General features: G+C 45.8%; 1 protein-coding gene and 13 non-coding genes across 22 annotated transcripts in view; 1 reads left to right on the top strand and 13 right to left on the bottom strand.

Annotated features, from left to right (window-relative positions):
• The window catches only part of ninl (ninein-like), a 35,490-nt gene extending 11,028 nt beyond the window's left edge, over positions 1-24,462 (top strand). For 5 of the 9 annotated variants that reach the window (XM_071473483.1, XM_071473482.1, XM_071473484.1 and 2 more), the window contains 25 exons: positions 5,605-5,751; positions 6,555-6,731; positions 8,468-8,604; positions 9,836-9,976; positions 10,627-10,801; positions 12,181-12,291; positions 12,720-12,806; positions 13,593-13,740; positions 14,654-14,722; positions 14,952-15,076; positions 15,401-15,481; positions 15,674-15,819; positions 15,944-16,081; positions 16,508-17,995; positions 19,323-19,427; positions 20,066-20,135; positions 20,228-20,395; positions 20,886-21,002; positions 21,168-21,281; positions 21,402-21,548; positions 21,841-21,990; positions 22,082-22,195; positions 22,290-22,499; positions 22,657-22,770; positions 23,008-24,462. In XM_071473483.1, coding sequence (XP_071329584.1) covers positions 5,605-5,751; positions 6,555-6,731; positions 8,468-8,604; positions 9,836-9,976; positions 10,627-10,801; positions 12,181-12,291; positions 12,720-12,806; positions 13,593-13,740; positions 14,654-14,722; positions 14,952-15,076; positions 15,401-15,481; positions 15,674-15,819; positions 15,944-16,081; positions 16,508-17,995; positions 19,323-19,427; positions 20,066-20,135; positions 20,228-20,395; positions 20,886-21,002; positions 21,168-21,281; positions 21,402-21,548; positions 21,841-21,990; positions 22,082-22,195; positions 22,290-22,499; positions 22,657-22,770; positions 23,008-23,199 — 4,671 coding nt within the window. In that variant the 3' untranslated portion in view covers positions 23,200-24,462. Of the gene's footprint in view, positions 1-5,604; positions 5,752-5,799; positions 6,255-6,554; positions 6,732-8,467; positions 8,605-9,835; positions 9,977-10,626; positions 10,802-12,180; positions 12,292-12,719; positions 12,807-13,592; positions 13,741-14,476; positions 14,562-14,653; positions 14,723-14,951; positions 15,077-15,400; positions 15,482-15,673; positions 15,820-15,943; positions 16,082-16,507; positions 17,996-19,322; positions 19,428-20,065; positions 20,136-20,227; positions 20,396-20,885; positions 21,003-21,167; positions 21,282-21,401; positions 21,549-21,840; positions 21,991-22,081; positions 22,196-22,289; positions 22,500-22,656; positions 22,771-23,007 lie in introns of those variants that run through there. The other 4 variants (XM_071473488.1, XM_071473487.1, XM_071473489.1 and 1 more) reach the window with 4 other exon arrangements.
• trnat-agu (transfer RNA threonine (anticodon AGU)) lies at positions 127-200 on the bottom strand. Its single transcript has one exon. It is a non-coding gene; the product is annotated as a tRNA-Thr (tRNA).
• On the bottom strand, positions 577-650 carry trnat-ugu (transfer RNA threonine (anticodon UGU)). Its single transcript has one exon. It is a non-coding gene; the product is annotated as a tRNA-Thr (tRNA).
• trnat-agu (transfer RNA threonine (anticodon AGU)) lies at positions 910-983 on the bottom strand. The gene has a single exon. It is a non-coding gene; the product is annotated as a tRNA-Thr (tRNA).
• Positions 1,237-1,310, bottom strand: trnat-agu (transfer RNA threonine (anticodon AGU)). The gene has a single exon. It is a non-coding gene; the product is annotated as a tRNA-Thr (tRNA).
• trnat-ugu (transfer RNA threonine (anticodon UGU)) lies at positions 1,684-1,757 on the bottom strand. The gene has a single exon. It is a non-coding gene; the product is annotated as a tRNA-Thr (tRNA).
• Positions 2,070-2,143, bottom strand: trnat-agu (transfer RNA threonine (anticodon AGU)). The gene has a single exon. It is a non-coding gene; the product is annotated as a tRNA-Thr (tRNA).
• Positions 2,395-2,468, bottom strand: trnat-ugu (transfer RNA threonine (anticodon UGU)). Its single transcript has one exon. It is a non-coding gene; the product is annotated as a tRNA-Thr (tRNA).
• Positions 2,740-2,813, bottom strand: trnat-agu (transfer RNA threonine (anticodon AGU)). Its single transcript has one exon. It is a non-coding gene; the product is annotated as a tRNA-Thr (tRNA).
• On the bottom strand, positions 3,072-3,145 carry trnat-agu (transfer RNA threonine (anticodon AGU)). The gene has a single exon. It is a non-coding gene; the product is annotated as a tRNA-Thr (tRNA).
• trnat-ugu (transfer RNA threonine (anticodon UGU)) lies at positions 3,504-3,577 on the bottom strand. Its single transcript has one exon. It is a non-coding gene; the product is annotated as a tRNA-Thr (tRNA).
• trnat-ugu (transfer RNA threonine (anticodon UGU)) lies at positions 3,815-3,888 on the bottom strand. The gene has a single exon. It is a non-coding gene; the product is annotated as a tRNA-Thr (tRNA).
• trnat-agu (transfer RNA threonine (anticodon AGU)) lies at positions 4,150-4,223 on the bottom strand. Its single transcript has one exon. It is a non-coding gene; the product is annotated as a tRNA-Thr (tRNA).
• Positions 5,360-5,433, bottom strand: trnat-ugu (transfer RNA threonine (anticodon UGU)). The gene has a single exon. It is a non-coding gene; the product is annotated as a tRNA-Thr (tRNA).
• Positions 24,463-24,482: the final 20 nt, after the last annotated feature.

Below are 24,482 nucleotides of genomic sequence, written 5' to 3'. Positions count from 1 at the left end.
AGCAAGACATTCACTGTATGCTTCTAGACAAATCAAGATGTCTTTATTAATTGTTGGCCCTTCTCTCTATTCCTGCATGTGAGGATGGAGCTGAACTCAAACTTAATGTATTGGGTTTTAATAATCAGGCACTGCTGGGATTTGAACCCAGGATCTCCTGTTTACTAGACAGGTGCTTTGACCAGCTGAGTCACAGCGCCTCTGAATGAAGGTGCAGATGGTGACAAATCAAAGAAAATCTAAGAAAAAAACCTTCAAAGTGAGAAACCGGATGACAGTGCCTCCATTCACAGGACACAAGGGGTCACTGATGGTCTGATCATAATGAAATCAATATGAATCATATGCAAAGAGTCACCAGATCTCAAACAATACCCACAGGAGATTTTGGAGCAGTGTGTTAGAAAGTGCTCTCCATCACCATCATCAAAACAACAATAGTCTTTCATCCACCCCGTAGAGTTCAGAGACTCGGAGAAGCCATGAGTATGTGGTGGAAAAACACCTTACTGAGATACTTCCTCTCAGTTTTTCCCATGGTGATGGACAACATGTGAGGAGAATTTAGCAATAATCAGGCACTGCTGGGATTTGAACCCAGGATCTCCTGTTTACAAGACAGGTGCTTTGACCAACTAAGCCACATCCCCCTTTTTTTTTTTTTTTTTTTTTTTTCTCAAGGCATTCACCCGGAACACCATTGCCCCTTTTCCACCGCATGGTACTGGTTCAACTCGACTTGACCTTACTCACTGTGTTTGGTTTTCCATTGGGCAAAAAAAAGATAGTACCTGGTACTTCATAGCTTTTTGGTATCACCTCTGCCGAGGTTCCAAGACAGATGAGGCAATACCAAAGGTGACAGTGAAACACTGCAAACTACAAATAATGGGTCAAGGAACTGGAACTAGGCACTGCTGGGATTTGAACCCAGGATCTCCTGTTTACTAGACAGGCGCTTTAACCAACTAAGCCACAGCACCTCTGAATGGAGGTTCAGATGGTGATATATCAAAGAAAATCCATTCATTACCCCTTTTCAACTGCATGGAGCCGGCTCAACTTGACTTGACTGTGCTCACCTTTTTTAATTTTCCAGTGGGCAAAAGTTGTAGATATTAACTGGTACTTCTTAGTTTTTTGGTATCACCTCTGGCAAGGTTCTAAGCCAGCCCAAGCAATAAACAAAGGTGAGGGGGAAACACTGCAGACCACAAAAAAAGGGTTAAGGAAATCAGGCACTGCTGGGATTTGAACCCAGGATCTCCTGTTTACTAGACAGGCGCTTTGACCATCTAAGCCACAGCACCTCTGTACAGAAGAACAGATGAGTGACAAATTAAAGGACAAAGCCTTCAAAGTGAGAAACAGGATGATAGCGCCTCTATTCACAGGACACGAGGGGTCACTGATGGTTTGATCAGTATGAAAACGATGTGAATCATATGCAAAGAGTCACCAGATCTCAAGCCAGATGAACACCCACAGGAGATTTTGGAGGCACGTGCTGGACAGCACTCTCCCCCACCATTGTTCATTGTTGTTCATCCCTCCAGTAAAGTTCAGAGACTTGGAGAAGAAATGAGTACATTATAGGGAAAAACCTAACTGAGATGCATTCTATTGTTTTTTCCTTTAATATCCACTGGTGACAGAAAACATGTGGAGGAAGTTCAGTGATTGAGGCACTGCTGGGATTTGAACCCAGGATCTCCTGTTTACAAGACAGGTGCTTTAACCAGCTAAGCCACAGTGCCTGTTTGTTTTATTTCTTTTTTTCTTATTTCTTTTGTTTTGTTTTTTTTTTTTTGTTTTTTGCTGCAGCCTCTACAAATGGTTAGTTTATCATGGCATCCATCAGTAGTTACCATTGTGCCTTTTTCGACTGCATGATACCAGCTCAACCTGACTTAACTGTACTCACCTTTTTTAACTCCCATTGGACAAAAGTTGTAGGTATTCACTGTTACTTCTTAGTTTTTTGATATGGCCTCTACCGAGGTTCCAAGCAAGTCCAAGGGATGGGGAAACATTGCAGACTAAAAATAATGGGTCAAGAAAGTTGAGCTAGGCACTGCTGGGATTTGAACCCAGGATCTCCTGTTTACTAGACAGGCGCTTTGACCAACTAAGCCACAGTGCCTCTGAATGGAGGTTCAGATGGTGATATATCAAAGAAGATCCATTCATTACCTCTTTTCAACTGCATGGTGCCGGCTCAACTTGACTTGACCTTACTCACTGTATTTGGCTTTCCATTGGGCAAAATTTATGGATTGTACCTGGTACTTAATAGTTTTTGGTATCACCTCCACAGAGGTTCCAATGAAGCTGAGGCAATACCAAAAGATGAGATTGAAACACTACAAATAATGGGTTAAGGTAATTTAATCAGGGCACTGCTGGGATTTGAACCCAGGATCTCCTGTTTACAAAACAGATGTTTTAACCAGCTAAGCCACAGTACCTGTTTGTGTTTTTGTTTTTTTTGGTTGCAGCCTCTACAAATGGTTAGTTTATCATGACATCTATCAGGAGTCACCATTATGCCTTTTCTGCATGGTACCAGCTCAACCTGACTTGACTGCACTCACCTTTTTTATTTTCTATGGGGCCAAAGTTGTAGATATAAACTTTTACTTCTTAGTTTTTTGATATGGCCTCTACCAAGGTTCCAAGCAAGTCCAGGGGATGTGGAATCACTGCAGGCTAAAAATAGTAAGTCAAGAAAGCTGAGCTAGGCACTGCTGGGATTTGAACCCAGGATCTCCTGTTTACTAGACAGGCGCTTTAACCAACTAAGCCACAGCACCTCTGAATGGAGGTTCAGATGGTGATATATCAAAGAAAATCCATTCATTACCCCTTTTCAACTGCATGGAGCCGGCTCAACCTGACTTGACTGTGCTCACCTTTTTTAATTTTCCAGTGGGCAAAAGTTGTAGATATTAACTGGTACTTCTTAGTTTTTTGGTATCACCTCTGGCAAGGTTCTAAGCCAGCCCAAGCAATAAACAAAGGTGAGGGGGAAACACTGCAGACCACACAAAAAGGGTTAAGGAAATTGAATCAGGCACTGCTGGGATTTGAACCCAGGATCTCCTGTTTACTAGACAGGTGCTTTGACCATCTAAGCCACAGCGCCTCTGTACAGAAAAACAGATGAGTGACAAATTAAAGGACAAAGCCTTCAAAGTGAGAAACAGGATGATAGCGCCTCCATTCACAGGACACGAGGGGTCACTGATGGTTTGATCAGTATGAAAACGATGTGAATCATATGCAAAGAGTCACCAGATCTCAAGCCAGATGAACACCCACAGGAGATTTTGGAGGCACGTGCTGGACAGCACTCTCCCCCACCATCGTTCATTGTTGTTCATCCCTCCAGTAAAGTTCAGAGACTTGGAGAAGACATGAGCATGTGGTGGAAAAACACTTTGCAGGATTTTCTTTTTATTTCCCTTTGTGGTGGACAACATGAAAGAAATTCAGTTACAATGAGGCACTGCTGGGATTTGAACCCAGGATCTCCTGTTTACAAGACAGGTGCTTTAACCAACTAAGCCACAGCACCTCTGTATGGAAGTTCAGATGGTGACATATCAAAGAAAATCCATTCATTACCTCTTTTCAACTGCATGGTGCTGGCTCAACTTGACTTGACCTTACTCACTGTGTTTGGTTTTTCATTGGGCAAAATTTATGGATTGTACCTGGTACTTAATAGTTTTTGGTATCACCTCCACAGAGGTTCCAATGAAGCTGAGGCAATACCAAAAGATGAGATTCAAACACTACAAATAAAGAGTCAAGGCACCACTGGGACTTGAACCTGGGATCTCCTGTTTACAAGACAGGTGCTTTAACCAGCTAAGCCATAGTGCCTGTTTGTTTTTCATTTTGGAAGTTCAGATGGTGATATATAAAAGAAAATCCATTCATTACCCCTTTTCAGCTACATGGTGCTGGCTCAACTCGACTTGACTGCGCTCACCTTTTTAGATTTTCCACTAGGCAAAAGTTGCAGATATTAACTGGTACTTTATAGTTTTTTGGTATCAAGAGGTTCCATGCAAGTCCAGGTGGTATAAGAAGATGATGAGGAAACACTACAGACCACAAATAATGGGTCAATGAAATTGAAGCAGGCACTGCTGGGATTTGAACCCAGGATCTCCTGTTTACTAGACAGGCACTTTGACCAACTAAGCCACAGCACCTCTGTGTAGAAGAGCAGATGAGTGACAAATCAAAGGAAAACCTGAAAAAATGAGTGAGAAACAGGATGACAATGCCGCCACCCAGAGGACACGAGGGGTCACAGATGGTTTGATGAGTACAAGGGACGTGAAATAATATAAATATAGTAATATGCTATGATGTTCACAGTCACTAGACAGCGCTCTTATGGAGGAATAATTGGAGAGTTTGAGAATTGAACATTGACGCTTGTAAAAGATGGTGGAACAACAACACGTGTGGGTTTAATTTAACTTCTCTTGGTGCCGTTGGGAAGTCACTGATAATCAGGCATTTGGCAAGATCAGTGTGTCCCTGCCCCCTGCTTTGAGGGCAGGGTTGAATTCTCCAATTTTTCCAGTCTTGACTACTGGACTGTTTGTTCTGGCCTCTTCATTCACCACAACCTGTCAGGATGAAATCACAGTTTAACAGTCATTCTTGCCTCTAAAGCTTAGCACCCCTCTGAATCTTGTTTTGGCCACACTGCAGTACCCAGGAGTCCGTCCTTGCTGATCCTGAATTTTGTCATCTGACTGTAACTGTGCTACTTCATGGTTGACCCTATGTTTATGTCCTTTACATGGACATTAAATGAGAAGGTGTTTTAATGTTTGTGTAACAACAAGGCACTGCTGGGACTGGAACTGGAACCCAGGCTCTTCTGTTTACAAGACAGGTGCTTCAATCACTAAGCCAAAGTACTGTTGTTAACAGGTGTGGATGGTGACAAATTAAAGGAAAAACCTGGAAAATGAGTGCAAAGGGGAAGACACTGCCTCTATTCTGAGTACATGAGGGATCATCAATGGTTTAATGAGTATAAAAATGATGTGAATATGACCTTGACAGTCATCAGATGTCAAACAAGTTGAACACGAAGTGGATTTTCGAGCAGCTTGTTAAACAACGTTCTCCACCACCACCAAAACAGAATATCTGTCGGAAACATGACGCTCATCCCATCATTAGAGTTCACAGACTTGGAGAATCAGTGCTGAGAAGGGTTGAAGCTGTTTTTATCAAATTGTGGTAGAAGCACACCTCACTAAGACAGTTTACTTTGGTTCACTTTGTAATTTTTCTTGGTGAGAATGTGTGAAAGTTATTGATCAGCAGGCACTGCTGGGATTCAAACCCAGGCTCCCCTGTTTACAAGACAGGTGCTTTAACCAGCTGAGCCACAGCGCCTTTATTTTATCTTTTATTTTTTTTTACATAACCGCTACTACCAAGTCCTCTTAAGGCCCCATGTGGACTTGATGGATTTGGACAGAACTCTTCAGTCTGTGATCCTGTGGTGTGGTGAAGTCTGGACATTTGAATTCAGTAGTCTCCTTGTTTTGACTTTTGACCCTGTAGGAGCTGGACTTGCTGCTCAGAAAGTTGGACACCGACCTGGACGGCAGAGTCAGTATCCGGGAATTCCAGAAGGTTCTTTGTGGCTCCGCCCCCGTCTCCTGCTCCACCCCAGTACGACCTGCTGACCTGCAGAGGGCACCACATAGGGTCAGACACACACACACACACACACACACAATGAGATCTTCTGTTGAGCTTGTTTATTATAATGCATCACCACATATACACCAGACCTCTCCTCTGTGAACTCACACAAACCTGCAGGAAGATTTCAGTTTATATCAGATACAGTAAAACTTCAGACACTTTACTACCTGATGTTTTCTTCCTCTTTATATTTGGCTGTTGATCTTTTGAAACTGAACAGATACAGTAAATGAGACAACTGCCCACAAACAAACTGTCTGAGTTTCTGAGGCACTCCTCAACACAGCACCACCAGAGCTCCAATCAGGAGGCTGTGCTGCAGCTGGGAGCTAACAGGCCAATCAGGTGCTACAGGTGAACAGGTAGCTGTTTGGACAGACAAACAGGTAGAAATCATCATGTACTGCACGTCAGGTCTGATGTCAGGCTGCGGGTTGTTGACGTGGGTGAGGACAGACAAGACGAGGACGTACACGGGGACGTATTGCTACACCCAGGTGAAGGTGATTCAGTGTTTAATCTCTAACTGTTCTGGACTGGTGGGTCTGGATGTTTGTCCCAGGCCTCCTGACTCTGAGTGAAAGTAGGCTAATCCAGATTAGAAGTTCCCACATCACACCCCAACAACAGGCGTTTATGAGCAGCCTGTGAAATCTGGTCATTAGAGCTGTTTCAAGCTCCTGGTCTGTAGAAACCAGATTCCAGATTCAGTTGTGTTTGAGACTGAGCAGACACACACACCTTTACCTCTCAGCTCCGAACGTGGACTAACATCTGACCCTGGTTTCTGGTTGTCCATGCAGTCTCAGTCGGTGTTAGAGGAGCGCTCAGCTCGCTCCACCTCGCCCTCCCTGCTGACGGCCACAGTGGGTCAAAGGGTCCTCAGCCGGCTGGATGACGGCTCAGGATGCACCGGCCCCGAGCGGGTCATCGCCCTCTGGACCGAGGAGGGCATCAGGAACAGCCGGGACATCCTGCAGGTCAGTACAGACCAGGACCAGGCCTCTACTCTGAGTTCGGCTACTGCTGAAGTTGGAACTGGAATATTTTACATTTTATCATTCGAGCGTTATGTACAGGTGGTGGGTTGTTTAAGAGAAGGATACCTATGTTCTTTACACACAGCAACCTGATCGTGTAATTTTATTTTGACCTTTTAGAACAAACTTAAACAATAAGACAGTGATATGTTGTGTCTCCAGTGTCCACAGGCTGAAACGGCCTGGACCTTGTCACAGTTCAGGGATGTGCAATGATTACGATTTAGAATGTGGTTGATTTAAACTACATAAATCATCAGAAACTAGTTAGTTGCAGCTGAGTTCATTTGCTTTCTGATCAAATCAATAAAGTGACAAATCATTAACAAGTGTAAGTCAGGTGAGAGTAAGTGATCACCTGCAGATAACAACAGGAGTCACATCATTGAGTCACAACAAAGAGGGAGGTGGATTTTTTTTCTGTCAAACTATAACCACAGAACATGAAAACCTGCTCGGAGTCATTCAGCAGCTGTAGGAAACTTGAGTGATATATAACCTTTAACAGATGAATCAAAAAGAAATGTTTTATTCTCGTGTGTTCAGGATGAAAATGAAGAGTAAAGAGTCTGCTGCTCTTTTTAGTTCCTGTGACTGGCTGGAAGTTTCAAAAAGTACAGTTTGATTTGCAGACGTCGTCTCTTAAACTCACATGAAACTGAAATGAAGGAGGATGGAGGCTCATGAATTTGCAGCTCATCACTCTGACATCAGACCAGCTGCATATCCACAAACATCTTCACCATGAATAAAAAGAACAGAAGATATGAAGCCTGAAGATTTACCGTCAGGTAAAGAAGGGAAGAAGATATCAGAGGACGAGGAGGATGATGTTAGATCAGTTAGTTTTATTGTGTTGTTTTCTAATCTAAACACTATCACTCATTTTACAGTAAACATCAGTGTACAGACTAAATAGTGAGGAAATACAAAACTTAAAAAGAGAAGGTGTTAGTTTTTGGTTTCTTCTTAAGGTTTCTGAAGATGCTCTGAACCTCAGTGTGAAGGAGTCGCTCGTTAATTCTTAATTGATGATGATCTAAGATGTTTTTACTTGTTACTTACAACTAATCAGATTCAGTGAAGTCGTCCCACAGGTTGACACGTCTCTTATAGCTTCCGCACTCATTTTAACACCAACCTCTCTTTCTCTGTCCTTCAGTAATGAGTAAATCTCTCATTCTCTCATGTGATTTACATGATGAACCAGACTCTGTCTCCATTTCTCATTGAGTTTCCAACCAGACCCCCCCATCAGGACTGTGGACTGAGGTTCAGGGGTTTCTCAAACTGAGCTGAACCTGGAGACTCAGATTTCATGTCACATTCCTGTTAGAGATCCAGCTGTTGGTCCTGGTTCAGGTCTGTGGGGCTGCAGATCAAGTCATTTTCAGAGATGAAGAAACTGCTGAACGTTCGTCTTTCCTGACAAACCCTCAAACTGTCACAACACCCTCTGATCATCACCATGACAACACTGTACTGCAGGAAGTAAGACTGCATGCTGCTGTCAGAGTGGAGGGAAACAGAGCAGTAACAAAGACAGAGGGTCTCCAGACCTGAAACCCCTCGAGTTTTATATTCTGTCTCTAATATAAACTGTTAAACAGGTAAAGCACCGTTCTGGCTGCAGGTGAGATGAGTAACCTTTATGTCTGTGCCTGTTCCCCCTGTAGACTCTGGACTTCCCTCTGGAGGAGCGGCTCAGTCTGGCGGACCTGACTCTGGCTCTGGACAACGAGCTGCTAGTCGGCGGGAACGGGATCCATCAGGCGGCGCTCATCTCCTACAAAAACGAGATCCAGCACCTGCAGTAGGTTTTCAGAGCAGCTTTCAGTGTGAACCCGTTTAAATGAAGACCTGGACCCGTCATGGACCTGAACTACAAACCTGTGCTAACACTTGGCCTGTAAATGATGATTATCTCTGAGTCTCTGTTGCCTAGGTTACCACAGGCTGACAGAAGCAGAATGAGATCAGTTTGAATATTGATCAGTGTATTGATCACACTCTGGTGTAAACTGAACCCAGCTGACTACAACCAGCAACATGGAGATAGTGGAGCTAACAGTTTCCATCTGCTTCCAGTCTTTGTGCTAAGCTAGGCTAAACACAGATGAAATCCAGCTCAACATCTAGACTGTTCCTTTAATCGAACCAGTAAACTCAGAACTTTAACTCTGAACCTTCAGGCCACAGTGACATCATCAGACTCGATTTCCTGTCAGATCCACTGACCGTCAACACAAACTAGTTCACAGCTGCAGCCTGGAGGTCAGAGGTCAGGTCACCGTCATCCAGCATCAGCTCTCTGTGTGGGGAAAGATTTTTTTTTTAAAGTGTTTTTCTGAGGTGCTTTTGAGCAAAGCAGCCAACCCTCAGCTTCTCTAGCAGGGCTGGTCACCAGTCGCAGACTGGTTGTACTGGGAAGGAGGCTGGAGCACAGTGGACATAAAGGGTTAAATTTTGTCTTATTGATCAGGTTGTTCTCTGCCCTCGAGGCGATCGGCTGATCGGGGGTCAGTCACTGATGACATGTGAACCGTTACTGTCACTGTGCAGACATTTAAACAACAATCACACAACAGTCACACAACAATCACAGTGTGTAGTGTATGAGAAGAGCTCCCCCTGCTGGAGGGCAGTGGCAGCTCACCGGGTCAGTTCTGTGGAGGCTGCTGCTCAGACAGAAACGTGGCTGCTCTGACCACGTTAGCTCCACCTGTGTTTCACTCTGTGAACTCTGTCTGCTGTTTTATCTCTGACAACACCTAAAATCAGAGCATCTCCATCACCTGCTGTTTGATTATCAGCTGATTTGGTATTGACCACAATCTTTTCAGCCTGCATTATATTTAAATGAGTTTCCCTGCTCCGGCTGCACTGTGTCCCAGAAAATACAATTAAGCTGCAACGACTCTTTCTAGGAAACATAAGTGCGACTGGATCAAGTTTTCTATTAACTTAAAGAGGAAGTGTTGTTAATGAACACATTGATCCTGAATGTATCGGTCAAATTTTCTCGTAAACTGTTGTGTGTTCAGGGTGGTGGCGGAGCAGGCCTGCAGGGAGCGGGACAAGGTGAAGGCAGACCTGGATCTGGCTGATCAGAGGAACCTGCAGCTGGTCAGGGAGGTGGACGACCGCCACGCCAGCATGGAGACACTCAACCAGAGCAGGATGAGGTCAGACCTGCAGGTTTCTACTGGTTTCTACTGGTTTCTACCGGGCAGCTTAGCCATGTGTGTCTATAAATGAAGCTCCAGGGTTATCTGGAGGAAACCTGAAGCTGCCTGCTCCTCTCCTCTGATGGACATATGTGACATGAGTGGATTTCTTCCAGCTGAAGCTGAGGTGGTTCAGCTTCTGGAGGTGGTGGCACCTCCTCCAGCTGTGGCCATAGCAGCTGAGGAGCAGGGAGCTGAGGGGTTAACGCTACTGAAGGAATTAGACAGTGTGATATAGTCCAGGCTGTTAAAGATCTAAGGTATTAATCAGTGGGAGAAGAGGCAGACAGACACACTGACGTCAGTTTTTTCTCCTGATGAGTTGATATGAGTTCAGGTGGTTCAGTTTCTCAGTTTGATTTAAAACATGAATGTTTGTGTGTTTCAAACTGTTTCTCTCAGACAGAACCAAGTATTTCCTTGGAGGTCTGGACGTCTGTCTGACGACACGTTCTCGTTCTGATACTGAAACATTTTTCCTCTTTAGCTGCTGGAGCTAACGTAGCCTCAGACTTCTCTTTAACAGCATTAAAAATAAAAACAAATACCTCAGTTGCGTCTCAGATATTGATTAGGGAGTGATTGTTGATTTGCTCTGTGATTGGCAGGGACCTGGAGCAGGACTTCCGTGATAGGCTGACGGCTCTGCGCACTCAGTTGGAGCAGGAGAGCGAGGCTCTGCTGCAGCTGGTGGAGAGGGAGCGCGACGCACTGCAGGAGGAGCTGCAGCTGCTCAGAGCACAGACGGCGGAGCTTCAGGAGGAGCTCTGCAGCGTCACACAGGTCTGTACGCATCACTCACCTGCTTCTATAGGTGCAAGTGATCCAATAAAGATGAGCTGAAGACATATGATGCGGTCACCCTCCCTTCATCAGCCTCAGCTGTTTGGTAACAGCACACACTGAGTCTGTTGGATGTTTCCAGTTTATCACCTCGAAGAAAATTGAAATAAAATCAAATAAATTTATAATTGATAATTTAATGAAGGAATAGCAGTTCATATGTGTTTTGAACTGTATTTTATTTAAAGGAAGCGTTCAATTTCTTATTCTCTAAGATAAAACTGTATAGATTTGTGATCAGTAATCCTAAGACGTGTGGGGCTTAGTTATCTGTGTCTGCCTCAGAAGTCCTTAACAAACACTATAGACTTTACTGTATTATGTCATTTTAATGTCTTTAGTAACTGAGTCATTTTAGGCTGTTTGTGAGTTGTTTACATTTGTGTAGAGAGAAAGAGAGAAACAGGAAAAAATCTCTTTAACTTTTCAGTTGAGGAAAATTCTTAAAAAGTAAATGTCAGTTGTTATATTTACGTCCTTAGTTCCTGCTGCTGATTTCAGTCTGTAACTTTGTGATGTCACAACAAAGCAGTTACTGCTCTCAGCCCTGCCCCAAATCCAAACACTAAGATGGAATAGTTACAAGCTTTGAAAACTAAAAAAACAGCAGAAAACGAAATAGAACTTACAACGGTATACCCATGGTTACAAGGTTAAGAGAAAAGCCAGCACAAATCCTCTTAATTCCTACTATGCTAGCTTTCTGTTTACAGATATTGATAGTACTGACCTATTGGGAGCTGCACACACCTCTCACCGCACTGTCTCAATTGTGACAAGTTGCCATGTAGCTGTTGATGAGTCCAATCGTAATCAGCTGGCAAGTCTTACTACAGCTAATCAGTGGAATTTTGCTTATCTGGAGGGTAAGCTGTGGAGAAAAAACTTGACGTGCTAGAAAAAAACTGACTGCAATTTTGGAATCAGCATGCCAATTTTAGTTTTAACCAGCATAAAAATCTAACTCAACAGGATTTTTTTTTCAAATTGTTCCCCAGTGTTATTTACCTGAATTCTGCTGCATTTTTATTGGATCACTCAGAAAACAGTCAGCCAATCAGAAGAGAGGCTCAGATCCTCTCCTCTGATTGGCTGACTGACCTGTTGTTAGTAGAGCTCCAGAGAGAAGCCTGAGAGAGGAGATGTAAAACTGTGTCTTCTTAATCCTGCTGCTTCAGTGTGTCACAGTTTAACCTTTGTGTGTTTGTGTGTTGTCTGAATTAATCTTCTTATGGAGATCAACTCTTCAGATAAAACACTGGAGAAGTTAAAACACGGAGCTTTAAGATCAGTGTCGTGTTGTGTTGTTGTGCGTTCAGGAGAACAGTCGTCTGGACGAGGAGCTGAGTGCTGTGAAGCTGAAGCTGGCTGAAGCTGAGAGCTCAGTTAACAAACTGCAGAGAGACCTGGACCAGCTGCTGCATGACAAGGTAACACACACAAGAATACACAAAATTCAGAACAGGTGCAAGTCTCTGCAGATTTACAAAATAAGAATGAAGCGCCATGAAGCGTCGTCCTGCAGCAGCAAGTCAACAGACGCCAGTTTGATTCTAGATTTTCTGTATTTAACAGGAATGTAAACCAGTTAGAACCAGTCTGAATCTGTTTTACATACTGGATCACACACACACACACACACACACACACACCCTCTGAGTGGTGTCAGGTGACTCGTCTCCTTGTAGCTGATAAATTATTAAATTTCCTCTGTGAATTCGTTTCATTCTCGGTCGTCTCTGCTCTGAACGCTGAAGATGACTTTTCATATCATTGATTGCTTGATTGATTGCTTGATTGACAGCTCAGTCAACAGCTTCTTGAACCAATGAGGTGTGTTGTTTTGTTTGATTTACAGTTTGGCAGCTTGGACCCGGCCGGCGCTGGTCTGAGTCACGAGGAGCGGTTCTCTGAGGTGGTCAGAGAGTACGAGCTGCAGTGCAGGGTGAGAGAGTGTGTGTGTGTCTGTCAGTGTGAGCTTTGTTTACTTTGTGTGTGTCACGTGATCCTCTGTTTTTATTGAGCTCCATGTCTGAGTGAAGTGAAGCAGCAGATACATACAGAGGAAAGGTTCTAATGTCTGTTTATGTTTGTGCACCTGAACGCCTCATGTTGGTCCAACAGAAAATCAAGGTGAGAACAAGTCACATGTATCAGTCAGCTGATACCTGTGAGATGATCAGTGTGTGCTGAGAGATTCTTCTTCTCTTGATCTGGCTCCTTCCGGATTCTGAAGTCTGGTTCCTGTCTTGTCTCATGTTGATGATGATAATGAACCAACAGACCTAATGATTGAAGAAAGTAAGAACCAGTTCGGTCCTGATCCAGCTGCTCTGCTGCAGGTTTGGGTTTAAAAGACTTGTTGTTATGACAACCGCTCCAGATCCATTTTTAAAGCACCAGAAAATCCAGACTCATGTCAAATCCTCAACATCATGATCTGGATGACTTAGTTCAGCACATGTGAAGAACAGGGTCCAGGTCCTGGACTGAGTGTGAGTCGTCGTGAACTGAATCAAGACTTTGTGGTGTTGTTTTTTAGCCAATCAGAGCAGCCACTGAAATAACGAAAGCGCTGCAGATGTTTCTGTGTCCAGTGAGTTTCCTGCTCTGAGGAGACCAGTGTTGGAGTGTTCTGAAAACGTGTGTGTGTGTGTGTGTGTGTGTGTGTGTGTGTGTGTGTGTGTGTGTGTGTGTTGTGTTGTGCTGTGCTGTGTTCTGTTGTGTTCAGGAGCTGCGGGACAGAAACGATGAGCTGAGCTCAGAGTTGGAGCTGCTGAAGAGTCAGAGGAGTGACAGGAAATCCAGGAGAGCTGCAGGAGACACCGCCGCTCTGAGCTGGACCGAACAACGCACTGACAGCGCAGAGTGCGACTCTGGTAACGCAACAGCACACACACTCAGCTCTACAACGGCGCTGCAACTCACAATTATTTTAATTATCGAGCAATCTGCCAGTTTTTTTCTTGATTAATCAATTACTAATTATGTCTGTGAAACTTGTTGAAATTCTGGATTCAAAAAGTTGCTTTTATTAAAACCCAAATATTCAGTTTTCAGATATGACAAAGAAAAGCAGAAAATCACATCCAAGAAAGTTGAACCAGAAAATGTTTAAAATGTTCACTTGAAAAATTATGTGAACAATTATTGATTATAACGATCAATCAAGAGTTTCTGGAGAATAAACCCTGACAGCTGAACATCCTGCTCCTCACAGTCGGGTTCTGTTCTCACTTCCTCTCCCTCAGTTTCTCCTCAGTCAGGGTTTCACATCTGTAACAGACAGATGTAAGGGGTGTGTGTGTGTGTGACAGAAGGTGGAGCTGCTTCACCTGTTTCAGTCAACAGTGCAGAGAGCTGATTGGCTGCTGTGATGAGGTGAAATTTGATGATTAATTTGACACAAACTGAATTCAGTTTGTTCAACAGGTGAAGATGTTTCCTCTTTCAAAGTTTCAAAATAAAACTAAATGTTTGAAAATAGGGAAAAAAAATAAAGTGGTTTGATTAGAACTGTCAGTGACTGGAATCCAGTACCTGCAGAACAGGTCTGACCTGTTCAGGTAGACATGAACTCTCTCTCTCTCCCTCTCTCTCCCTCTCCCTCTCCCTCTCCCTCTCCCTTCCTTGTGTCAGTTTGTGAGTCTGCAGGTTTCTGTCTGTGTGTTGTTGTGGTTCACTCTCATCATGTCTCACAGTGAGTCTCTGCTCCTCTGTTGTGTGTCCTCACTCTGGGACCTGCTGCTTCACTGTGTCCCAGTTTAACCTTTGTGTGTTTGTTTTGTGCAGACGACTCGGACATGAAGCGCAGCTCGACTCCTCTGGTGAGGAAGAAACTGCAGCCTGCTGATAAAACTGGTGAGACACACACACACACACACACACACACACACTGGTCAGACAGCTGTCAATCAAAGCCAATGATGGTTGCTTAAATTCTATTACCACTAATGAAACTCTTATTTCGAAAATCTGTTGTCAGATTGGTGATAAAAGTTTAAAGGTATAAACTGTGTATAAAGACTGTCTGTGTGTGTGTGTGTGTGTGTGTGTGTGTGTGTGTGTGTGTGTGTGTGTGTGTGTCCAGCTCTGTGTTCATTGGACAGTGTCTCTGGTCCTGCTGTCAGTATCCAGACTGAACTGGCTCTGGAGCAGCTGAAGCAGAAACACAACCAGGAGCTGCAGCAGCTGCACATCCAGCTGGAGACACAGGTGCATTATTATTATTATTATTATTATTATTATTATTATTATTATTATTAGCAGCAGCAGTAGTAGCAGCAGTAGCAGTACCAGACTGCAGCTACGTGAATAACTGAGCAGTGATGGAGAACAGAACCAATACCAGCAGCTTCAGGACGTATCAGACTCACTGTTGTACATTTAATTTTCCATCCATCATGACAAAGTGAAACTCAAACTTGTGTTTTCCTCTCGTACAGTTCAGCGCCATTTTAAAGCGGTCTCTAGATTCCAGCTGCTGGAACATCTGTCCAGTTTTAGGTCCATTATAAGGATTAAACCCTTTGTCCTCAGGTGAACTACTACGAGCGCAGTCTGGAGCTGATGAGACAGAGCATGGAGGTGGAGCGTAAAGACATTTCTCAGGCCTTCAAGGTGAGAGTGAGATAGAAGATGATGATGATGATGATGAGTGCACAGCAGAGTTTTATATTTTTACACTTCACAGGTCTGAGTCCAGAATATGAAATAAAAGACAGATGTGCACCTACAGAACTGTGAAGCCTTTTGTGTCACACTTCAGCATCTTTGTGGTGTTTGTTGGTCACACTTTGATTCGTCTGTCAGCTGGAGATCAGTGAGCTGGAGGAGCAGAAGGGTCAGGTGGAGCAGCAGGTCAAACAGCTGAAGGAAGCTCTGGACAAACTGCAGACTCAGGTCCAGCTTGGAGGAGGAGGAGGAGGAGGAGGGTGGAGCAACGAGCAGGAGCGCAGGTGAGGAAGACGAACCTGCAGAATAAACACCACCATTTCAGTTTTTCTCTTAAACTTAACTTGTGAAGGTATCAAAGCTGCAGGGTGACGTAAAGTTTTTGAATCAGATCTTCTCTGTTCCCAGGGTGCAGCGGGAGCGGGCGGAGCTGGAGCAGAACTTTGCCAGAGAGATCAGTAACCTGGTCCAGAGGCTGAGCGCTGAGAAGGACCAGCTGGAGGCGGAGCTGAAGCTGAAGATGGACCAGGAGGTGATGCTGGTCAGGTGAGTCAGAGGTGTCACTGTCTGCTGTTAGTGTGGCAAAGACAGGTGGAATACCCAGAATGCATAGGGGTTTTTCAGTGAACTGCAGCAGCAGCATTAATGATTATCTCCTGATCCGAGCCTGGTACCTCAGTGCTGAGTTTAGGTTTCCATGGCAACCACAAGTGTCTTTAAATTTCAGTGGCTGGTTTGAAGCTCGGCTCTGAGAAGAGGCCGCGATGAGTAGTTATGTGGCTCTTTGATCTAAGCTTCTTCTCTAACTGACAGGTAATAATGTGACATTTCATCAGTTTGTAGAGTACAGGTGTGTTCACTGCTTCACCTGAGGAGGATCATGTGACACTGATGTTTATCAGACTGGAGCTGTGTGATACTACACATGTATTTAAACAGCTCCTTCCTACATCATGAACACTATGTGAGCAGGGAGGAGTCTGAGCAGCAGCTCTGTCAGATGAAGCTGCAGCACGCCGAGGGTCAGCGCTGCCTCCTCCACCAGCTCCATTGGGAGCAGCGACGGCTGAGGGAGCAGACGGGATTCTGGGAAAACCGGCTCGTCCAGCTGGAGCAGGAGAAGCTGCGATGTGAGGAGAGAGCTGGGGAGGAGCAGGCCAGGATCTGCAGCCAATTCTCCTCAGAGAAGAAGAGGATGGAGGAGACGGTCCATCATCTGAAGGAGCAGGTCTCCAGTTTACAGGAGGTCATACAGAGCTCCGGTCTGCAGATCAGCCAATCAGAGGCCAGTTTAGAGGAGTTCAGGGGGCATTGTGGTCACTTTGAGGAAGATCTGAAGGCCTCTCACGGGCGGTGCTCTGAGCTGGAGGCCAGGCTGGAGGAGGCCTGCACTCAGCTGGAGGAGAGCATCACCTTCCTGGAGTCTCACAAGGCTTTGAACAAACGCCTCGCCTCAGAGAAGAGCTCGGTGGAGGAGGAGCTGCAGCTTGTGCAGGCCAGAGAGGAGCAGCTCAAGGTTGAGGCGGCCCAGCTGAGACAGGAGCTGGGAGACCTCCGGGCTGCATCCGACAGCATCCTGCAGGACCGCGAGGTGGTGGCCAACAACTGCAGCCGCCTCTCCAACGCCTCCGTGCAGCAGCAGGCTCAGCTCAGAGCCAGAGACCAGACTGTCAGCGCCCTGAGGTCTGAGCTGGAGAACCTGCAGGAGACCCTGAGGAGCAGAGCTGAAAGTGTCTCCAAACTGACTGCTGAACTGGAGTTGTTAAAGACGGACCGCACCAGGCTGATCCAAGACCTGAAGGACCAGGCAATGGCAGTAGACAACCTGCAGCTGGAGCTGGACGGAGTCTCAGAGGAGTTAGACAGGAGAAGGAGCGCCGAGGAGAGTCTGCAGGAGGCTCTGAAGCAGGAGCAGACCAGGACCTCGCAGCTCCGGTCCAGTCTGGATGAGGAGAAGGAGGAGGTCTGTCGTCTGAGCCAGGAGAACAGGAGCTACACCCGCCTGGCTGACCAGCTCTCCACCCAGATCGTAGAGATGGAGGAGGAGATCTCCACACTCAGAGACCACCTCAGAGATCTCAGCTCCCAGCTCAATGAGACCGCAGACCTGGTGCTGGACCTCAGGAGGCAGCTCAACTCCAAAACCAGCAAGTTGGATCGGCTTCGGGCCGAGGTGGCAGACAGCGCTGATCTCTTACGTCAAGCCAAGTCCTCCTCTGAGAGGCCCTGCAGCGACGTTCAGCAGCTGACTGTTCAGCTGGAAGCCAAGGACGGGGAGCTGGACCGGGTCAGAGACCAGGTCCAGCAACTACAGCAGGCCCTGCAGGACTCCCAGGACCAGCTGAGGATGACTAAGGAGGACCTGGAACAGGAGAAGAGGAAGATGATGCAGCAGCTAATGGAGCTGGAGAAGCTGGTCCTGGCTCTGGAGGAGGTGATGGACCCGGCCAGTCCACACAGGTTTGTGGAGCATGAGACCGACTCAGACCCAAAACCAGGTCCGAATGACAACTAACCTCCATCTGCTGCTGAGCTTGAAACACTGAGTATGTTACAGACTGAGGCTGCTCCACAGGTAGAAACTGAATGAAATGCTTATCACTTTATCTCCCACAATGCACTGCTGCAGGCTGAGCCTCCAGTCTGATTGGCTCTGTCTGGAATGTTTTAACTCTCATCTCTAACCCAATGACAAACATCTAAACGCATGACATCACTGAATAACTCTGTCATCACCGCCGCTTCGTCTGAATTTCAAAGTAAAGGCTGAAATTCTGCTGTGATGCTGTTTGAAATGTGAGGCCTCGGTCTGCTTCAAAGAACGTGGAACATGTGACTCAGAACAAAATGAACGTGAGCCGGAAAATTAGCCGTTAACACAAACTGTATGAGAACAGAAACGCTGAGGGAGGTTTAATCAGCGAATGAAATACAGCTGAGTTAAACACTGAGAGTTCAATCAGAGGTCAGAGGTGACGACCTGAGACCTGAAGGTGATGATGTCACGTGTGTGTGTAAAGTTAGTGTTACTGACTCACTGCAGGTGAAGGTTCTTCATGGTACAGAGAAGATCAGTGAAGAGCTTCTGCCTCTCACTGAACTGTGACGTGAAGCCTCTTGTGATGTCACACAGTGATGTCATTAATGCAGCTCGACCAGGCTGATGTATCTGCTCACAGCAGCTTATTGCAGATGTTATGTAGCAGCATAATTGTTGGATGATCAGTTGTCAGAAGACATATTGAAATGATCTTGAAAATGTTTCCATGACATCGTCTGACGGTAAAACTCAGATCAGACTTTAAACTCCTGGAATCATCGAGGTCGAGCTTCATCTACTGATCAATCATAAACACTTATTCAGAGTGAGGAGAAATAATCAGGATGGAAACAGATCTGAGTCACCTGCAAAAACATTTACATTCAGTTCATGGAGGAAAAACCCAGTGTTCCTAGTACAGAGCCCTGTGGGACCCACAGGACAGAACAGTCATGGTGTTTCACAGGATTCTTCAGGTTCAGATGCTGTTAGACCAGATGCTCTGTTTGTAGCACGCCGAGGCCTCCAGCAGCCTGATCTGTACACGCTCAAACTAAACCTCAACCTTCTGAATCTGTGATAAAACATCCAACACAGGATCATTAACATCAGACAGAAGCTTCTCCAGATTCTGTCACGACATCAGGTTCTTTTCAGTGATTTTCTCCCTGATCGTCAGTAGTTTCCTGAAGCTGCTCAGGTCTGATGGAGTCAGTTTGTCTCTGACCTGCTGTTGTGTGGATGCAGGACTCAGCTGGAGGAGGTTCGATCAGAGAACGGAGTTCTTCAGGAGCGACTCACTGTCCTGCAGCAGGAAGTCCAGAACCTGGAGGACGATGTCGTCAAGAAGAGGTGAGAAAACACTTTTCTAAGGTGCAGGAGCCTGGACCACGAAACCAGTTCACCTTAGTCCGGCTCTCCTGGAGTAATCTGGCTTCATTGAGACTGATACTGGATCAGCTGGTTCTCACCTGATGCAGATAAAGTGTAAAGACAGAAGCTGTGTAGCTCAGATCTGACTGAACTGTTCATTTATAATTTTATTGTTTGGATCGTTTTCTAATCAAAGCCTCAAAGGTTTAGTTTTTATTTGCAGTTATTGTCACAGAGTCTCCTCATGATGTTCTGAGCTGCAGCGAGATTTAAGGTTTAATCAACACAAAAACAAATAAGACAATTTTATCTTTGTCAATACAAAACCATGTAAAACACAACTGGGAAATAAAAGCATGAGAAAACCTCTACTGATCAGGAAATGAAGTCAAAACTCAGGAAATGTTGATGAGTTCTGGAAACCGACAAGAAAACTCCACCTAAAAAAAGCCAGTACATTTATCAAAATACTGTTCCTCCTCCTCTTATCACGAGAGATGAATATGATTTGTAATAAAGCCCATTTTACAACAGGAGGTCTGGTTCTCCTGTTGTAAAGAACCAGAGTAAATATCCTCATGTTCCAGTGACCTTCTCTCTGCTGCTTCTCCTGACAGGAAGAGACTGGAGGAGATGGAGAGAGAACACAAGACGAGCAGGGAAGAAGAAGAGAGGCTGCACAAAGAGGTGAGAAACTGTCCTGCTCAAGTGTCATATAGCAACACAGATCTCCGCTTAGTGTTTCTTCACCGAGCTGCTGCTTCTTCTTCTGTCTGCAGAACTCCAAGTACCGAGAGGAGGTTCTGGATCTGAGCAGCAGGAACCTGCAGCTGAGCAATGACAACGCTGAGCTGAGCGCCCGTCTCCGTGGAGACCAGGAGTCGGTCCGGATGCTGCAGGAGCGTCTGGCAACCTTCTCCACGGAGCAGGAGGAGGGCGCAGCTTCGGTGAGCAACTTTTTCTTCTTCTCCAGTTTAGTTTCAGCCACAACAGACAAGTGAACACTGGAGGTCTAAGGCTATTCAGAGAAGATTCTTTGAGGTTTGAAGCTTCCAGGTCCAACATTTATTTAAAGACAAGGTTTTGTTCCAACAAAAAGCTTTGTTGATCCTCTGAACAGTTTCCAGGATGAAGGTTCTGGATCGAGCATCATTGTAAAAACAGTTTCACTGGATCTTTGAAATGTCAAACATGGATTTTCCTGGAGGAGGATGTTACACAGACCAAAACCTTGTCTTTGAATAAATGGTCTGTGGTGCCATGTGTGGGAGTCACCTACTGTCACACCTGCTTTTTAAATCTTTCTGTACTTGAGGGGATGTTTGTGTAACAAATCATAGTGATTTAAAATGGAGCAGATGTATCAGTAGGAGTCCTGATACTGAGGTGTTAGTGTCCCTTCACCCTCCTGTCTGATTGGCTGATGGTCCACTTCAGGTGCGGCGGTTGCAGGACGCAGCGATGCAGCAGGAGAGGGAGAAGCTGCAGCAGCAGGCGGCGTGGACGCAGGAGAGACAGCTGCTGGAGAGAGAGCTCAGCTCCCGCAAGGACAAGGTGCGAGTTCAGCCTCAGCTGAAGGCTCGGATCAGGAGACACACGTGGTTCTGGTTTATGAGACTGGATCTGTTGGTTTTACATCATGTTCCATCACCTTGCGGCTTTGTCCACACAGCAGCTTCAGAGAATTCAGACGCCTTCACTGTGTTCTTCATTCCTCAGCTGGACCGTCTGTCAGCGCTGGAGGCGGAGCTTAGCAGCGTGTCTCTGCAGCAGCAGTGGCTGGAGGAGGACAAGGCCAAACTGCTGAGAGAGGTCGACGACCGAAACCACAAGGTCACAGCTCAGATAGAACCACAAAGTCATCACAACACGAGCAAGAACAAAACCACAAGATACAAACATGAGAATCAGAATCAGCTGCTTCCTCATCACTGACTCTCTTTGCTCCTTCAGGTGGAGAAGCTGCAGCAGTCTGTTCTCTCTCTGGAGTCGGAGGCTGAGCTGCTTCACTCTGAGCTGCACGCCGTCAACCAGGAGAAACTCGGCCACGCCCAGGAAGTGACTGACCTGCAGAGGAAGCTGCAGGATGCTCACAACATGGTCAGGACAGAGACTGATCCCAGGGCAGTGGATCAGATCACTCTTTAATTATTGATCCTTCACTTTGTTCACAACAAGGTCCCAAAACAATTAAAACGAAACAAGACAAAAAACACAAAAACGTCAGGAGACAGTTTACTGCACAATGAAGTGCTTTTACTGTGACACTGCCCTTACTGTGACGTTTTTCAGTAGTTGAGTGTTTTTTGATTTGTTGTCTGTCTGAAGACGGTTTCAGCTCCAGTCCAGACCTGGACCGTCTGAACTCTCTCTGCTTCCTGGTGGTTTTCAGGTGGAGGAGTTGGAGAGCAGCATCAGGAAGCTGATGAAGGAGAAGGAGGGGCTCTGTCAGGCCCTGGAGGAGCAGGGGGAGCAGGCCTCCATCACCCTGCAGGAGGAGACCCACAGACTGAGAGTCCAGAACCAGGAGCTCCAGCACAAGGTACCAGACACCAACCATGACGCTGTCTTCAACACCTGAACTGTGGTGACTTCTCTGCCTCACCTGTAAATATGACTGATGTTGTTTCCAGCTGTCAGAGCTGCAGGTCCAGGGTCTGGAGGTCCACAAACTGACCCAGGAGCAGCAGAACCTGAAGACCAAACTGAGCAAGCTGGAGACGGCCTGGACGCAGGCAGAGGACCAGGTCAGAACAGAGGACTCTGATCATCAGCACTGAACTGTAAGATGAGCACTGATGTCAGAGCGGCACCACACTAACCCCCGTCATCGTCCTGCAGGCGGCGCGGGCGGACACGGCGCTCAGTCTGGTGCAGGCGCAGCACGTGCGGCAGCTGCAGGAGCTGCAGGAGCGGGCGGGGAACGGACACAGGGAGCAGGTGGAGCTGCTGCAGGTCCGGCTGGTGGAGGAGCAGAGGAGGAGTCAGCAGCTGGAGGAGACACTGAGGCTCCAGGCCCAGCAGAGCAGCTCTCAGATCAGCATCAAGCAGGTAAACACAGGGTGAAGGTGCTAGCAACATGCTAATGAGCCAGAGCTCTTGAGCAGAGTTCAACAGGGACTGAGGTTCAGATCGGTGTGTGTGTGTGTGTGTGTGTGTGTGTGTGTGTGTGTGTGTGTGTGTGTGTGTGTGTGTGTGTGTGTGTCAGGATCAGTATGAGAAGGCCATGGCCTCCCTGCAGCAGAGGATGGAGGACCTGGAGACCAAACTGAAGGGGGTCCGGATGGTTCTGCAGGAGAAGGTCCAGCAGCTCAAAGAGCAGGTCAGTCTTCAAACAGGTTCCCAGCTGCAGCTCAGACTCAGATGCTTTAGACCAGTTTCACAATGAATGAAAAGTTTCTGATTATGCAGATTATAAAAAAGTCCAGAACCATCTGACACTAATCAGCTGTTCACACCTCCACTGTCCCCACAGAGCTGATGAATCTCAAGCATTTAACCTTCAGCTGTCCACATACTTTTGTCCTATCTGACTATAGCCTCTCTGTGTCGTCCTCAGCTGGTGAAGAACAACAAGTCGAGCGCGCTGCTGAAGGATCTGTATGTGGAGAACTCTCAGCTGATGAAAGCTCTGCAGGTCACCGAGCAGCGGCAGAAAAACGCAGAGAAGAAGAACTTCCTGTTGGAGGAGAAGGTCAGCGCCCTCAACAAGCTGCTGAGAGAGATCGTCCCTGCGTCGCTCGCCACGTAGCTGCGAACCACAGACTGAACAGACGCAGCAGCTTCAGGGTCCAATCAGCAGCTGCTCTGAGACCAGTGTCACTACAGAGGCCTCAGTGCTGTGTGGTTAGCCTAGCTTAGCACAAAGGCTGAAGCAGAGGGAAACATTCACACAGATCTGAGCTGACACACACACACACACACCTTGGTTTTACAGTGTAAATATTTACCTGTTCACCGTGTCTCTATGTTTTTATCATTTCTTCTCTCAGACTAAAGTGTGACGAGGAAAAAAAATCTGAGGTTTCAGGAATAAAACTGAAAAAAAAAATCACTGCTATAAGAATAAAATCATGATTTTGACTGAGATTAAATTTTTTTTTTTAAGAATTAAGTCAACTTATGGAAAAAGTGTGAATTTTCTGAGTAAAAATAAAATTACATTAAATTGTTGAAGAAAAATAGCAAAATAGCAAATTTTTCAAAATCATCACATTCTGAGTAAAAGGTAAAAAGTTATTTTTTTGGTCTTTTTAATGCCTTTATTGGATAGGTCAGTGAGAGAGTGACAGGAGAGTCAGGGAGAGAGAGGAGATGACATGCAGCAAAGGGCCGCAGGTCGGATTCGAGCCCAGGACCGCTGCGGGTAGGACTAAGCCTTAATGGTATGCGCGCTACCAAGTGAGCCACTGAGGTGCCCCCTGAGACCTTTGTTTTAACTGTCTGTTGAACTTTTCTGATCGAAAGACTCTTGTGAAATTAAGACTTGAAATATTTTTCTCAAATCAAGTTTTCACTTCATCTTTATTCTGAAAATGTTTTCATCTAAAGTTATGACTTGATTTTTATAATTTTATTTCTGAAACATCAGATTGTTTCTCCTGAACTGCTGCAGGTGAGACATAGATGACTTGGCTCACAGGTGGTGGGCGTGGCCTTACAGATGAGTCATCCCCCACACGCACACACACACACACACACCTGAAGTATTTCAGCCATGAGGGTATTATGTTTCTTTATTTTATATATTGTTATTTTTAATGTCAATGTCAAAGTGAGATTTTTATTTTTGTGGAAGGTCAAATCAGGGGTCAGAGGTCATGAGACGTTTGAGTGTCTGCAGGCAGCTGCTGTCATGGTCACATGTTCTGGTTTCAGTGGGTCTGTGTTTTTCCCTCAGAGTGACACCTCCTCCTCTGACTCTCCTTCCTGTTCAGGTGCAACAAACCAAATCTCACCTGTCTGATGTTTGATGACGTTACATGAAAACCACATTAAATTATGTTTTTATGTCGCTCTGTGACTCAGCGTTTG

This window comes from Trachinotus anak, unplaced genomic scaffold (genome assembly GCF_046630095.1).
Source record: "Trachinotus anak isolate AG129_WGS33_773 ecotype Australia unplaced genomic scaffold, CSIRO_AGI_Tana_v1 ptg000054l, whole genome shotgun sequence".
In the NCBI taxonomy this organism is placed as follows: domain Eukaryota; kingdom Metazoa; phylum Chordata; class Actinopteri; order Carangiformes; family Carangidae; genus Trachinotus; species Trachinotus anak.
The sequence above is the reverse complement of the archived record's forward strand: the minus strand, read 5'-3'. Positions and strand labels throughout refer to the sequence as shown.